Raw genomic sequence first — 14,203 nt, forward strand, 5'->3', positions numbered from 1 at the left:
CTAAGGCTGCCAAGCACCATTGGATCCTTAGGTGGTCACAGTGGGCAGATGTAGCCAAAAAGAAAATGATCATCAGAAATTCACTGTTACCACTGAAAATGACAGTATTTCCCTTTTCTAAACAGAAGAGAGAGAGAATTAGTCACAGCCTGTTCTTCTGATTTCTCTTTCAAGAAAACATCTCAGATTCTTTAGTCTCAGATTGTATAGCTGTGGGGAGACAGTTGAGCAAGGGGGAGATTTGTTATCATTGTGGTGCATTGCATTAAGGGGAAAGCAGAAAATCACAGGAAATAGTATCTATTGAAATCTGAAGTTTAAACATATTTGATGGTATATTCAAAAGCTTTGCCTGTCTCACAGCCCTGGGCAAAAACATGTCCCGTTCCCTACTGTTCCTTCATTTCATGCTATAATGCTTCCAATTCTCCTTTTAAAAAGAATTATGTACATTATCTACCTGTTGCACAGAAGCTCCTTCCTATGGCCACTCATAACCTTTGCAGATGTTGCTCCATTGTTATCAGTAAAAGCTTGAGTCATTAAGTTCTGGGAGGAAATAGCATCTGGGAAAAATGCCTCAATTGAAAAAACTGATCAGCTGAAAAAAAGAAGGCAAGCACTTCTGGCTAGATGCTATCTACAGGATGGTGGGGACCTGGAATGAAAGCTGAAGGAAATAGTGAACAGAATGAAGTTTTGTAGATCTGTCTTCACAGTTTCATTTAATTATCAAATACAGTTCTATTAAGCCCATCTGCCCCTGTGCCCTCTTGACATTACCTTCTCGATGCTCCTCTGCCACTTCAGACTGATGAAACTTCAAAGATCTCAGCTCTTCTCTCCTGTTCCTGCTAACCACTCCTCTCTCCTATCCTTATAGAAAAAGCACTTCCCTTTCTTCCTTCAATTTACTGAACAATCACATTTTTTTCTCATAACAGGTCCTTTCTGATAGTCCCCTTTATGATCACAGAATGATGGAATGGTTTGGGATGGAAGGGACCTTAAAGACCATCTTGTCCCACCCTCTGCCATAGGTAGGGACACCTTCCACTAGCCCAGCTTGCTCCAAGCCCCGTCCAAGCCCTTGGACAATTCCAGGGATGGAGCAGCCACAGCTTCTCTGGGCACCCTGTGCCAGGGCCTCATCACCCTCACAGGGAAGAATTTCTCCCCAGTATTTAATCTAAACCAACCATCTCACAGTTTAAAGCCATTCCTTGTCCTATCACTACATGCCTTTGTGAAAAAGAATGTGGAAAACACACAGATTGCTTCAAGACAACCCCAGGATTTTATGACTTTAAAACTGTCCTTTCTCTGATGTCAAAGTATTAAACTCACCTAGGCTTAACTGCTCCTGGGTGTGATCCTGACACTGCCTGAGTACCTCTGCTCCCACAGAGCTCACACTTTCTGTGCATTCTCATTTCTTCTCAAAGGTCAAAGACTGTGTGAGGATAAAATCCCTCACACTTCTTCCTTAACCAACCTCTCACATTCCCTGTGTTTTTCCCTCAAAAAACAACTTTCTGACCATTGACATGTACTAAATGTCTTACACAAACTACATGAAAATACCAGGATCCTGAAAAAAAGAACCCTTGGAGAAAGAGATGCACATTTACAAAAGAATTTAAAATGAAAATTCTTTTCTCATACACTGAGGAGAAGATATAAAAACTAGAGAGGGAGAATTCCAAAGAAAGTAAGGACACTGACAAGTTACTAAGCCTTGCCATCCCAGTGGGATTGTGTCATCCCTGGATGACACAAAGCACTGTCCAGTGCTCTAAATGAAGATTCATACCTCATGGATATTCTGCACAGAGACATGCTGTGTTAGACCCTGGGATGAAATGTATTCCTCAAAATGGAAACATGGAAAACTCCTGCTAAATGCCAAGCCTGAAGCAGCCATGATTCAAAGGGACAAATTGAGCAGAACAGGTGCCAAGGATGTCTGTTCCCTGGATTGACTTACAAACTAAGATTTTCTAAACCATTAGATGTTCCCTGTCTCATGTGAGCAGACAGAAAGTCGAGTTCAATGTATCTCATCACCATCTGGAAACTCTACAGGCAAGGATCTCTTCTCTACTGAGCTTTTGAGCAGCATTAGTTTTCATCCAGCTGAAATCTTTGTTCTGAAGCTGTACAATCCCTGCTCTCCTCCTTCATAAGTCAGGTTTATTCCTTTTTCCATGTGGTTTTGATATAGATGCAGAGCTGGAGACCCAGGGAAAAAACAGACTAATGCCTCAAGGAAAGGACCCCCAAGACAAGAACTCACACAAAGTATTATTCTCAGCATCACCAGGTACTGTGTTCTGCACTGTAGCTCTTCTTAGCTATGACCTCTCCTAAATGGTATCAGATGGTGTTTGCCTTCCCCAATCTCCTGGACCATTGTTCAGAGCATGCATGCACACACATAACATTAATTCCTCTAGCCTATTAATAAAGGAGAAGAACATAACAATGGCAAATTGGGTACAGGTTTATATAGATCTGTTTCTGCAGTCTGTTTTCCTTTCTAAACTATATTTATGCATTTTCATTTCCAGTTTCTTTAGATATGAATATTACTGGCTCATTACACTGTTACTATGATGGACACAAACCAAAAACCTAGATACAATACATCATAATTTCAGGTCTGATTATAAATTTTGTGGCTTGAGTCACAAGGGATTGAAGACTTTAACAAGCCTGCCCAAGAAAAGCTGACTGCAAACGAAGTTATCTTTATTTTCTTTTCCCCATAAAGGGAAGGTTTAGCTCGGCATGTTGCTCGCAGAGATGCACAAAGCACAACGGCTTGTTTTGGGCTGCTGCCACTCAGCTTCATGCTGCATCCCCATCTAGAGCCATTAATCTTTTACCACCAGGAACACAATTAATCATGTTTCTTTTCAGAGGAGAAAGAGAAAAATCATAGTAATTTTCATAGAAAACACTGCAAGGTACTCCATCAATAACAGTCATTTTTTTCCTCAGTACACACTAATAGATTTGCTTACTGAAACCTGCTTGTCTTTACAGTACACAAAAATGCAGTAATCCAAAATAGACACAACCAATATAACCGATAGGAAAAACACATGAAGTAGTCATCTGCTTAGTTGTGCTGTGTAAGGCAAGAAATACCCTTTTACTGACAGCTGAACCATAAATAAAGAACAGATAGGGTTGAGAAAAAGCTGTTTATGTTACCTGGGAGGTTAATTTCAGGTGGAAATATTTTTCTGTCTCACTCACAAGACAATATCTTTGCCTAAATTATTATGAACTTTTTGATTCAAAGCTTGCTGAAACTAAAAATCTTACCAACTTTGATGGCAATTTTACTTGAGTTAGTGTGTGTTAGTGGTGGACATAAGGAAATGAGTCTATGAAAGCACGTGAATTGATGCCATTCCCTCACCCCCAGCTTCTCTCCCATCCCAGATCAGAAATGCCCATTGCCAGTTGTATTAAAATCTCTCATACTGTTCTCAGTCTTTTAAGTCTTGGAACTAAACTTGAACTCAGTTCTCATTAGGCCAGTAAGAGCTCTGCTTGAATACAAATGACAATCCAGCCACATTCCACACTGTCAAAATATAACATTTCCCACATGGATTCACATATATTGTCATTGTTTTCCTTAAATATTCAAAAATTTAGTAATTATTTACAATTAAATGTCACAAGCTTTTATCTTTTTTTTCTTTGCTTTGCTTTTAAGAGAAGACAGCTATAGACTGCCTTTTTTTCCTTTTCTTTTTTTTTTTTTTTTTCCTAATCCATAAGGTAATTGGCTTTCTGTTGAACTAACCGAATTTCCCAAATTTAATTTCCAAAGATGCTCCCTAATATCAATTACAGCAAACACTGTCCCGCAGATTCGATTAGCAGGCTCTCTGGACCTGCTTATTCCTGAATTGAGAGTGCAGTAGAGGCTGGATAAATGAATTACCTGAGCAGCGGAACTTCTTGCTCTTGATCTGGCTGATGCGTTTGTTGGCAAGGCGACGGGGATTGCTGCAGCGAGCGCCGCTCGTCTCGATCGGATTATCCTGCAGGTAATCAGCCAGCCACTTCAGATGGCAGTCGCACACAAATGGGTTCTGAGCTAAATGTCTGCGAGAAGGATGGGATGTTTAATCAGGAGTGACCTGTGACACTGTGCTCCATCATTGTTTTTCACGAATGCTGAACCTGAAGAGTGGAGTAATTGAATCAGCTCCCGAAAAAAAAAAAAAACCCACCCCAGGCCCGGCGGAAGGCACACGGAGCTGCACCGTGAATGGGAGAAGTCTGTGAGCGCTCACATTTCGCAGCTCATTAAGCCTGCAGCATGTCCTCGCACAGAGGAAACAAAAACTAAGGCGGCAAAGCCCCCTTTAAAGGACACCGACCTGCTGTCTACCAAGTCCCACGGTTTCTCCTGAGAGCCTGACACGCTGCCTTTTGAGAGAAATGCACCTTACCTGAAGATCATTTTGTATCCTGGTTTAAAGGAAATTTTATCAGCAAGCTCAATTTCCTAGGGATCAAAATGTGAATTAGTAAAGCACCTCGGATCTTTGGGCAAAGGCAGAAGTGATCCAGAATCTTTTCACAAGAGTGAAATTAGTATTTGCACATGCTCATCATGTGTAATGGTATTTCCTTTATATGTATTTTTTCCTGAAGCAAAAAGTTTTACTTTTAAGACTGACATGTTTATGCAAGGTACAACTTCACTCTATCCTTCACCAGAATTTGCACAACTTGTTTCCTATAAAACTGGAAATAGGTGTTATAGCATTGACTTTAACTGGGTATTTAGACTTTGGTAACAGAGATCTGCTGGAGCATCTTAGAGAGAAGCAGTGTTTCTCTGCTGCTGTTCTTCATTTTGCTGGACAAAGCTGAGCACTGTGTCAGGAGAGTTTGCCAGGTCTTTCCTAGAGCCAGGTTCTAATCTCAGTTCAGCTAACTTGCATCAGTCCCTCTTGACCTCCAAGGGAGCAGGACTCAGCTCTCCAGTAAAGACAGGTTAAGAAAAGACAGATGTTTCAATTTCGTTTGGACAGAGGTATAAAGTTATAGCCTCACAAGAACTCTCTCACTCTGTTACTGTTTTTCACTTGTAGAAACTTCTTTTCTTTGCAGTTTTGCAGTTATATTTATGAACTGTCACTGAACAAAGTAAGTGTAAAATACAACAGGGCACTGGCTGTCTGGGACAGGGAAGGGAAAGCACACAGAGCAGAAAGGGCCTGAAGAAACTCAAGATTCCTGTTGCAGTAGAGCCATTCCTGCTGTGGAAGGTCCAAAGAACAAAGAATCACACAGAGACAGAATTTGGGTCTGGTTTTGCAGTTCTAGAAAAAACACAGAGGATGGCAATCACTTGGGAGTATCAAAAATGGGAGAATGAATCAAAGCTTTTCATGACAAGGTGTCTTGGTGTGAAGCAACAAGTCCATTCTAAGTAAGGGCCACCAGGAACACCAGCAAAACCCTACGGAAACCAATGGGGAATGTTTATACCTTAGGGCTATAAACACTAAAAAAGCCTGTCATTTAACCTGACAAACCTTACATACCCCTGTAAATGAACCCCCTCTGTGGCCCCTGTTTGTGTGTGTACATACACAGCAAGCTGCAGCAGCAGCAAGCATGGTAGAGCTGGGTGGGCAGAACTGGGGGGTGTTGTACACAATCATTCCAGTGCTTTAATAGTTTGCAGTAATACATACTGGCCAAATATCTGTTGGAAATTCAGGTTGTGTTTGCAGCTGCCTGAGGAGGTGGCAGAAACTCTGCTGCAAGAAATCATTCCTATCAGTTCGTTTGTATATGATTTAAAACATTTATATAACTAACTCAGCCACTGCATTCCCAGTATTAAAATATAGAAATGTGCATTTGCATAGGAAAAATTGCAGTACTATAGTGTGTGTGTGCATATACACTGCAGTATGTATATATATACACAGCCATACATATTTTAATACTGGAATATCAGGCTGCCAACTCCAGCTCTGAAGGAGTACTATTTACCTCATTATCTTATTACTCACAGCTTTAGGATGAGACCTTCTACAAAATATTGAATAATTTCTATATTTTTGCTTCTGATGCCTATTCTAATGCCTTCAAATTCAAAGACTCTCAGAAAATGTTTAGTGGATTTTCTTAATGGATCAAATAAGACAACATATCATTCCCCTTAAGTGGAATGTCAGCTGAAATGTGGTTACAGAAGTCACGAACTCCACAGCAGGACTCAGACCCAGACAGGAGAGATGCTGACTCATTGGCTCACTAAAAACTGTTAGGCAATGATCCTAATAGAATCTGCTGTTCATATCTTACACAGAGTCAAATGCACACATCATCTCCCCAGCAAACAGCCTGACCTTCACACAGTTATGCCATTCCTGTCACTAAGGGCAGCCTGTGTCGATAGCTGCCCTTGCTGAACTGATGCAACGCTCCTTTTTCTTGCTCCTTTTCTCTCAGCGAGGAAAAGAGCGGCTGCTACGTGGATGTCTCTTCCAAATTGTCTTAATGTCAGATGCAGACAGGCAACATCTTTGGTGGAGAAAGAGAAAGCTGTCATTTATGATATGCCTGCATACTCACAGAGTCTGGATCGATCGCAGAGGTGCAAAGAGCCCCTTGCTGATGGTCTGCAGTTTGTTGTCATAAAGAGATAACAGTTTGAGATTATGCAGACCTTGGAACGTGTTTACCCTCAGGCAGTTGATCTTGTTGGCATTGAGAAGCCTGAAAACAGAGAAAAGGTTTAGACTTCATTAATCTTGTAATAATCAAGACAGGCTGAACTTTGGGGTTAAATCTAAAGAAAAAATATTAACCTAGTCACCAAAGCCAAACCACATGTAAAGGCTTCATTTGCCTGTTACATTTAGAAGGTGAAAAGCCCACAGTCGACATGAGTACCCTCATAGCTGGTGAATATACAAACATAAAACAGCGTTAGCCATCCTAAAATGCTTTAAAGCTGGGGTGGTTTGCATGCCTAGCCCTCTCCCAATTTACTCGAAATTCTACACAAATATTTAAGGAAGCCTTCAGCTTAGTATACACAGGAATAAAAATTACTCCCCACCTTGCTATTCCATGCACACACACATACACACAGCCCATGATGAGAAGAACCCTTATTTTTCAATTTTCTCTACCAGCAGCTGTCTTAAGTCTAACTGAAATTCTGGGAGTTTGAAATCTTTTGATAAGGACTGCAGGGTTAATTTGACCATGGAAGATTAAAAAGACATCTTTCTCCTGGGAGACAAAAAGAGAGAAGGGGCAGCATGGAGAAGGTCTGGGCTAAGACTCAGTGAAAGGAAACTCAGTTCAGACCCAAGGACAGCCAGGCAGGAGCCCAGACTGCCATAGGAGCTGTGCAGTCCCTGTCCTTGGAGGTTTTCAAGATGACACCAAATAAAGTCATGAGCAACCTGCTCTGACCTGATGAGGAGGTTTTGCTTTAAGCAAGGGTTCTCCAGACTATTGTCAAATGATCACTCAAGGTCCCTTCCAGCCTCTACTGCTCTACAATTATATGAATTCCGGTCGCACCAGAGTCCTGTGCAGTTGTGGAAAAGCAGCACAAAGGCAATTTAAATACTATTAAAAAAATATATATATATGTATGTACATATATATTTTACATCTACACAGCAACCAGCTGGTGGAACTAATCAGGTCAGCTAGAAAATCTTGGACAGTAGTTGTGCAAGTTTTCTTAGATCATCCATCCAGTGTTCTGCCCCGTACAATAAGTATATAAAAACCCAACAACAAGCTGCATCTCCTGCTGAGACAATCAAACACAAGAACACTTAATTTGTCACTGTCATCTGCATAGGTGGTATCTTGCACTCAGAAGGGAAATAGGCAGGAAATTACCTATTCTTCTTAGCAAAGCCCAAATCCACATCTTTAGACTACTACCAGCCTGAGAAAAATGGTAAATTGCAAACAATATATGTTGTTAACTCAGTTCTCTTGAGCACAAAATTCTTCCCTTGTCAATGGGACAAATATTGCATCACTGTGGCTCTCTCTGGGGCAGTACACTAATACGAAATCACAAGACAAATATGTTTATAGGCAAAAAGGAAAATATATCCTCTATTCCTCAGCAAGCAAAGGCATCCTCTTAAAGACACCTCTAACAGCACAAGGAGCTTCCATTCTCAACAAACTGCACAGGCACCACCAGAGACAAGAGGGCAGCCACTCAGGAAGAAATAAAAGTTTGATAGCTGCACACAATGCTTTTCATTTCTTCAAAAAGTAATTCAGAAGATGCTTCCTCTGCCTTTATATTCCTGAAACCTTTGGAACATCACACTCTCGTTACAGTTCTCTGCTCCCACTGTTGTTTTGGCAGAGCCTTGTTACTGCAGCCAATGGCCAGAGTATCAGTGATACACAGGAGATGCAGGCATACTTGGGCAGCATGGAGAACTCCAGGAGAACAGAACTGCTTTGGAATGAGAGGACTCCAAAAAAGAACTCCCCTTTCTGGCCTACAGAAAAGTCAGTATTGATTTACCCAAATTTCCTCCTTTACATGTTGTGGAAAATAAAGTTTGACATTACTTAAGACAAAATCCCATAGAAGGCAATGATGGATAAATTAGGTTACATTTTTGCATGAACTAATAGCTAAAACAATTTTATGAAATCATAAGCAGCACTAGAATGACCCCTCTGGAATCTGTATTTCCATGACACCTAATCCACACTCCTGTTGGCTCCTCCAAAAGTAAAAGGGTAATTTTCCCATTTGCTCCAACTGCAAATGTCATCTCTTCCTGCTTGCATCTTACAGCCATTTGTATGTCCAAACCAAAGCAATCTTTCTCTTCTCGGATCTCACACGTCATGCACTTCTCTTTCCAGCTTGTGGAGTATCTCATCCGTAAAGAATGGGTTAACAAGGCATTAGAAGGCAGAACCAGGTACTGAATTTTGAAAATCCCCAGGCATGCTCTTAGGCATTGCAAATCCTTTGGTTTCTACCCCTTGTCCTTTTGCACTGGTCCCACTCCGATTTTAGGGAATACACTTCAGCTTGGGTTGGCTGTTCCTGTCCCATGACAGAGGCTTGTTCCCTGAGCTACACAGGAACAAAACTGAAAACAAGTATGTATTTCAATTTCTTTTGCTAGATGCTGATTTTTTTCCAGTATTACAGTAATGGTTTGTGTTGCAAGTAGTACTTGTAACAAGGCATAAAGCAAAAATGAAAACTATCTCAGCAATAAGAGAATTTAAACTGAACTACAATGGTATTTCTACATGTGGGTAACCAGTATGTCTTTTTGTGATGCCTCAGAAGTGCACAGCAGAGCTGCTTTGGGCAGATGCTGTTCCCTCCTGTGTAAAGACTGGGCACAAAGTCTACATTACTGATCCATCCCATTGAATAAACCCTCTGAGCAAAACTGACCTGCAACTGCAGTGAATGCACTGGATTCAGATTCATTCTCCCATTAGTTTCAACAAAACATGAATAAACCCAATGCTGAAAAATAGAATTTACAATGTGACGAGGCTTCCTGGCATGAATTTTCAATGACTCTGTTCATGGTGATATAATCTGTGACATTTATTTAGAGCCAAACACCAAAAATGAGATCAACTGATCCTCCATACAGCCACAAATACAGAGGCACACACTCTCCTTTAAGCATCAGAGTGATTTGGAATAGAAAAGTGCTTGTGCAGATTGTTTAGAAGTGGGAATTTAGATCCTAAACAGCTTTTCTGAGGTGACAACATCTATTCTGTGTATCACAGATAGTATGCTTAACAGTTATCCAGGTGTAGCCATATGGGGTGGATGGTGATACATTAATGACCTATTTCTGATCAGAATCAGTGAAAAATGGGGAAGAAGTGAAAAACTGAGGAAGCAGGATACATCATCCCTAAAAATTTCTTCCTCCTACTTACTGTGAGTTAGATGATGACTTTTGGCCAGAAGCACTAAGGTTCATATTCCTTTCAAAACTCTCAGTTATTTTAAAATATCTGCTATGAATATTTCCCTCTATAAATCTCAGTTTTTACTTAATCTTTCTTCGCTATCCCAGCTCCCCTAATGGCATCTAATTATTAATTAGGTATACAAGGCAGGCCTCACATGGTGCTAAAAGTGGTTATAAGAGGTTTTTTTTAACTAACACAAAGGCAGATGAGAAAAACATATTCCAGGAAGCAGAAACACTGATCTTCCTTGAACACTGAACCAGGCCATAAAACATACCAAGGGTTCCTTTTATTGGGCTAACACCAAGAGAAGGAACAACATTAAAAGGGTAGTCTTATTTTAGCAGGAATTACATGGTATTTATTTTTCACCAAGTCATGGTGAAAGTAAATTCCACTAATTCTCCTATTTTGTTATCAGCTTGATTGGATGAGATTTACACACGGCCTCCAGATGTGGGGCACCATTCAAAAGGTGGTTAAATATTCAAGTAGAAATAAAACCGCCTGCTACCCAGAGGGATGATGGATTATTAACTCAAGTCTCCATTTTCATCCCTCTGGATATGTAAAAAACATGAAGAAACCTCTCACAAGCCCTGGACCACCACAGAATACAGGAGAATGGTTAAAGACCTTGTGGTTTGCACACCATTGAAAGCAACGAGCTGAGCACTGTTACAATTCCATGAACCCATTTCCTGAAAAAGTGGATTTGTCCACACACATTGAAATAATAATGTGTTTCAGCTAAGCCCTTGAAATGAATGTGCACTGAATTGGCTCTGTAATTGTATCAGCTGCTCATAAGCACCATCTGCATAATTAAGATGGTCCCATAATTGAATTATATGCCCAAGCACAGCTTCAAGTGATTAACATTTAAATAACATTCTGAACTCCAAACCCAAAATGATTGAAAAAATTGTTTTTTAAGAGCAAATGGGAATGTTTATATGGCTTTTAGCCTTAGCCATGTTTGCATTTTTATCTCAGTAAAGTCAAGTAATCAAACTATCAGGAAATAACCACAAAATTTGGAGAAGTGACAGCAGCCTGGCAACCTTACACGTGCTGGGGACTGCAGGCTGGTCTCTGGTGCTCCAGGATAGAGCAGGAATCATCCTAAATACATTAGTGAGCCTCAAGGAAAGTGTTGAGGAGAAAAGCTGCACCGAGGCACTGAAAAGCTTCTCTTCCTTTTTCACCAGCTTTGTGTTTTGACAGCAACGACAACATGATGAGAATGAAAATGTTTGGCATCCCATGAACTGGCTGGCACATCCCACATGCCAGACTCCACTGGGGAAAATGAGAACTCACCAGAAAAAACAGATGTAAGAGGCATAGGAGACTTGTAGGAAAGAGGAGAAATGGGTAACAGTTTTGCCTGGGTAACAGCAGAATACAAATTGAACAGACATGACCTTTATAGAATATCAATAGTTGAAGGCTTCACCTACATTCAGAGACACTATAAGGCAGCAAAGAAAGAATTCTCAGCAGAAAGCTTTCCTGAGGATATATAATATCTGTTACAACAAGTGCAAAAAAAATTTAGCACATATTTTTCAGAATTTCAAAAATTTATAGGGAATCAAGTGTCATCTTTGATTCAACACAATTTTTCATGGGAGAGCAGCTGAAGTGTCAATACAGCAATATCTAGTCAAGCACTTGGTCATCCCAGCAGTCAATGACAAGCAACATCTAATGACAGAATCGTGTGTGCCCCTGCTTAGTTATTGGCAAAATAATTATATTAGGTTTCAGGAACATTTTAAGATGGCCTGGACTGTCAGGGAGCATTTTGATTGTCTCTCACTGTGTTGAGATATTTATATATCTACTAAAATTTACATTTTCTAATGTGATGACTGACCACTGAAGAGTCTGTCAGTGCTTCAGTTGATAATAACCAGCATGAAATCATCATCATGCTTGCTTAACCAGCTTCAAGTGTTTCTCCATGTTCAGGAAACTGGATGATGGTGATGACAAATTTATTCATAGTAAATTAAAATGAAAAAATTGCAAGCTGATAATGAGTCAAGAAGGAAGTACAGAGCACAGTCTGACAGTCCTGTTTTGGTGGGATTTTAAAAAGAGAAATTCCTTTTCTGATCCAAAAGTCTGCAACTCCAGTTGAACACCATCCACAAAACAATCCTGTGGTACTTCTGTTACTACCTGGAGAATTATAAACACGTGTTCTCACAGCACCCAGACTCCTGCTATTTGAAATTCAATAGTGTCTAACTTGTGCCTGCAGACAAGATCACAGCTGATTCTAGATAACTGTGTGATAATTGAGATGCATAACAGAATAAACACATTTTCTCAGCTTTCAGTGCTATGAGAGTTAGATTTGTGTATAACAACAATGAGGAGAGCTTCTGTCAAGACAGTCCAGCTTGGAGCACTGGCGTCAGAGGGGCTGCTGGATCACACTGACGTAGGAATGAGCAGTTGTTTTGGGAAGCTGCATGCAGCCAGGCTACACAAGTGACATAGAAAAGGCAGATGCTGTTGCAGTCTTTCATTAGTGCTTGACTGTAATTGTATTTCTGAGTCTGGCAGATGCTGCTCCCTCACTAACAGCAGCTATTGAGTTTAGTAACATTATCACAGTAGCAACCTAAATGCAGAAATCTGAAGGAAAAAAGCTTGAGGCAAATGGCTGGAAAGCAATTCTAAAGCTATTAAATGGGTCTGTGCACAAAGTGTTCTGTCCTGGCCTAGGAGGATGAGGGTTGCATAGTCTCTGTGCTATAGCCAAAAATATTTTGAGTAATCAAGAGTGTCATTTTGTCATATGTCATTTTGCTAAGAATTGAGGTTCACAGAACCCAGAAATGACAGGTTGCAAAGGACCTCCAGGTCATCTGGTCTGAACCCCACTCAAAACATGACCCATTCATGCACAGTTAATGCAGATCACCAGATCACAGGATAATTCAGAATTCCAGGAAGCTTGAGTGGTTTCTTGTCCTGTTAGGCTGCCAAACCAGGATGACTTACAAGGTCAGACTGGGTTGCTTAGAGCTTTATCCAGTCTGGTCTTTAAAGCCTTGAAGGACAGAGGATGCACAGTTTTTTGGGCAGCCTACTCCAACTATGTGACATCACTGTGAAAATGTTTTCCCCTTACATCTGGGCAGAAGGTCTCTTTTTTTTTACTGCCTGCTGTCTATTCTCCATGAGAAAAATTAAGAACTCCACAGAACGAAAAGATTTTATACATCACTTAAAGCCCAGATCACTATGGGGAAGAGAAGAGACTACTGTGCTATTGAGGACTTGTAAATGGAAAACTGCACTTTCTTTATTCTGACATTTATGTACTGTTTACATGGCTGGTTAATATATTTATGTATACAACAGTGCAATGTATACAATGCCAAATACTGGAATTGATGTACATTCTGTTGTTTTTATATACTCTGTGCAAGTTTGTGCATCACAGCATTTTCTTTGAGATTCTATCAAGCCCCAAAAGTATACAAAAAGTAATTTGTAGATCCTGTTTTAAGCTCTTCAGTACTGGGATTCAATTCAGAGTTACAAATCAACACAAGCACTTCAAACTTGGCAAACTTGCCATGAGATACTTTCCAAGCAACCTCACCAGAAAAGAGCTGGGGGTACCAAGTATCTGCCTTATTTATCCCAGAAAAACCAGAATAAACAACAAGTTAAAAAAAAAAAAGTAAGAATCACTCAAACCAAAATTTGACTGGTTGAATTTTGGGAAGACTGATGATAGCAGTTTCTGAAAGTACACACATGACTTGTCACTTCATACAAGTCTATTTTAGGGTCAGCTGAAGTTGTAAATATTATATCTAGTTCCAATTTTAACCCAGGTTAGGTGAGTGACAATTTGTCACCACTTTTGACATCACTTTATCTGTCAGTATGTCAAACTCCAGGCACCAATATGATTATTGGTCCTTTCCAATCACAGTGTTGAGTTTTCCCTAATGACCAGCTATTAGGTGAAGGAAGAGAAGGCTGAAAGGTTTTGGCTTCATTTTTTGAGAGGAACACAGCGAGCCTCTGATTTTAATATGTATGTACCCCAGGAGGAGATCTACGTTTAGCAACATCAAAACAGAGCCCACTATGGGGATTTTTCTTGCTCAGTAAAATATGGGGATCACAAGCAGAAGATTTAGGATCAACACGCCTG

The 14,203-nt window shown here is 40.3% G+C and overlaps 1 protein-coding gene across 4 annotated transcripts in view; it reads right to left on the reverse strand.

The window, feature by feature from the left end:
* SLIT3 (slit guidance ligand 3) overlaps nt 1–14,203 on the reverse strand; it is a 521,085-nt gene that overhangs the window by 119,592 nt on the left and 387,290 nt on the right. For all 4 annotated transcript variants that reach the window (XM_069029271.1, XM_069029274.1, XM_069029272.1 and 1 more), the window contains exons 14-15: nt 6,625–6,768; nt 3,965–4,128 (exon numbers count right to left, since the gene is read on the reverse strand). In XM_069029271.1, the coding sequence (XP_068885372.1) occupies nt 3,965–4,128; nt 6,625–6,768 (308 nt within the window). The remainder of the gene's footprint in view (nt 1–3,964; nt 4,129–6,624; nt 6,769–14,203) is intronic.

This window comes from Aphelocoma coerulescens, chromosome 13 (assembly GCF_041296385.1).
Source record: "Aphelocoma coerulescens isolate FSJ_1873_10779 chromosome 13, UR_Acoe_1.0, whole genome shotgun sequence".
Classification (NCBI taxonomy): Eukaryota; Metazoa; Chordata; class Aves; order Passeriformes; family Corvidae; genus Aphelocoma; species Aphelocoma coerulescens.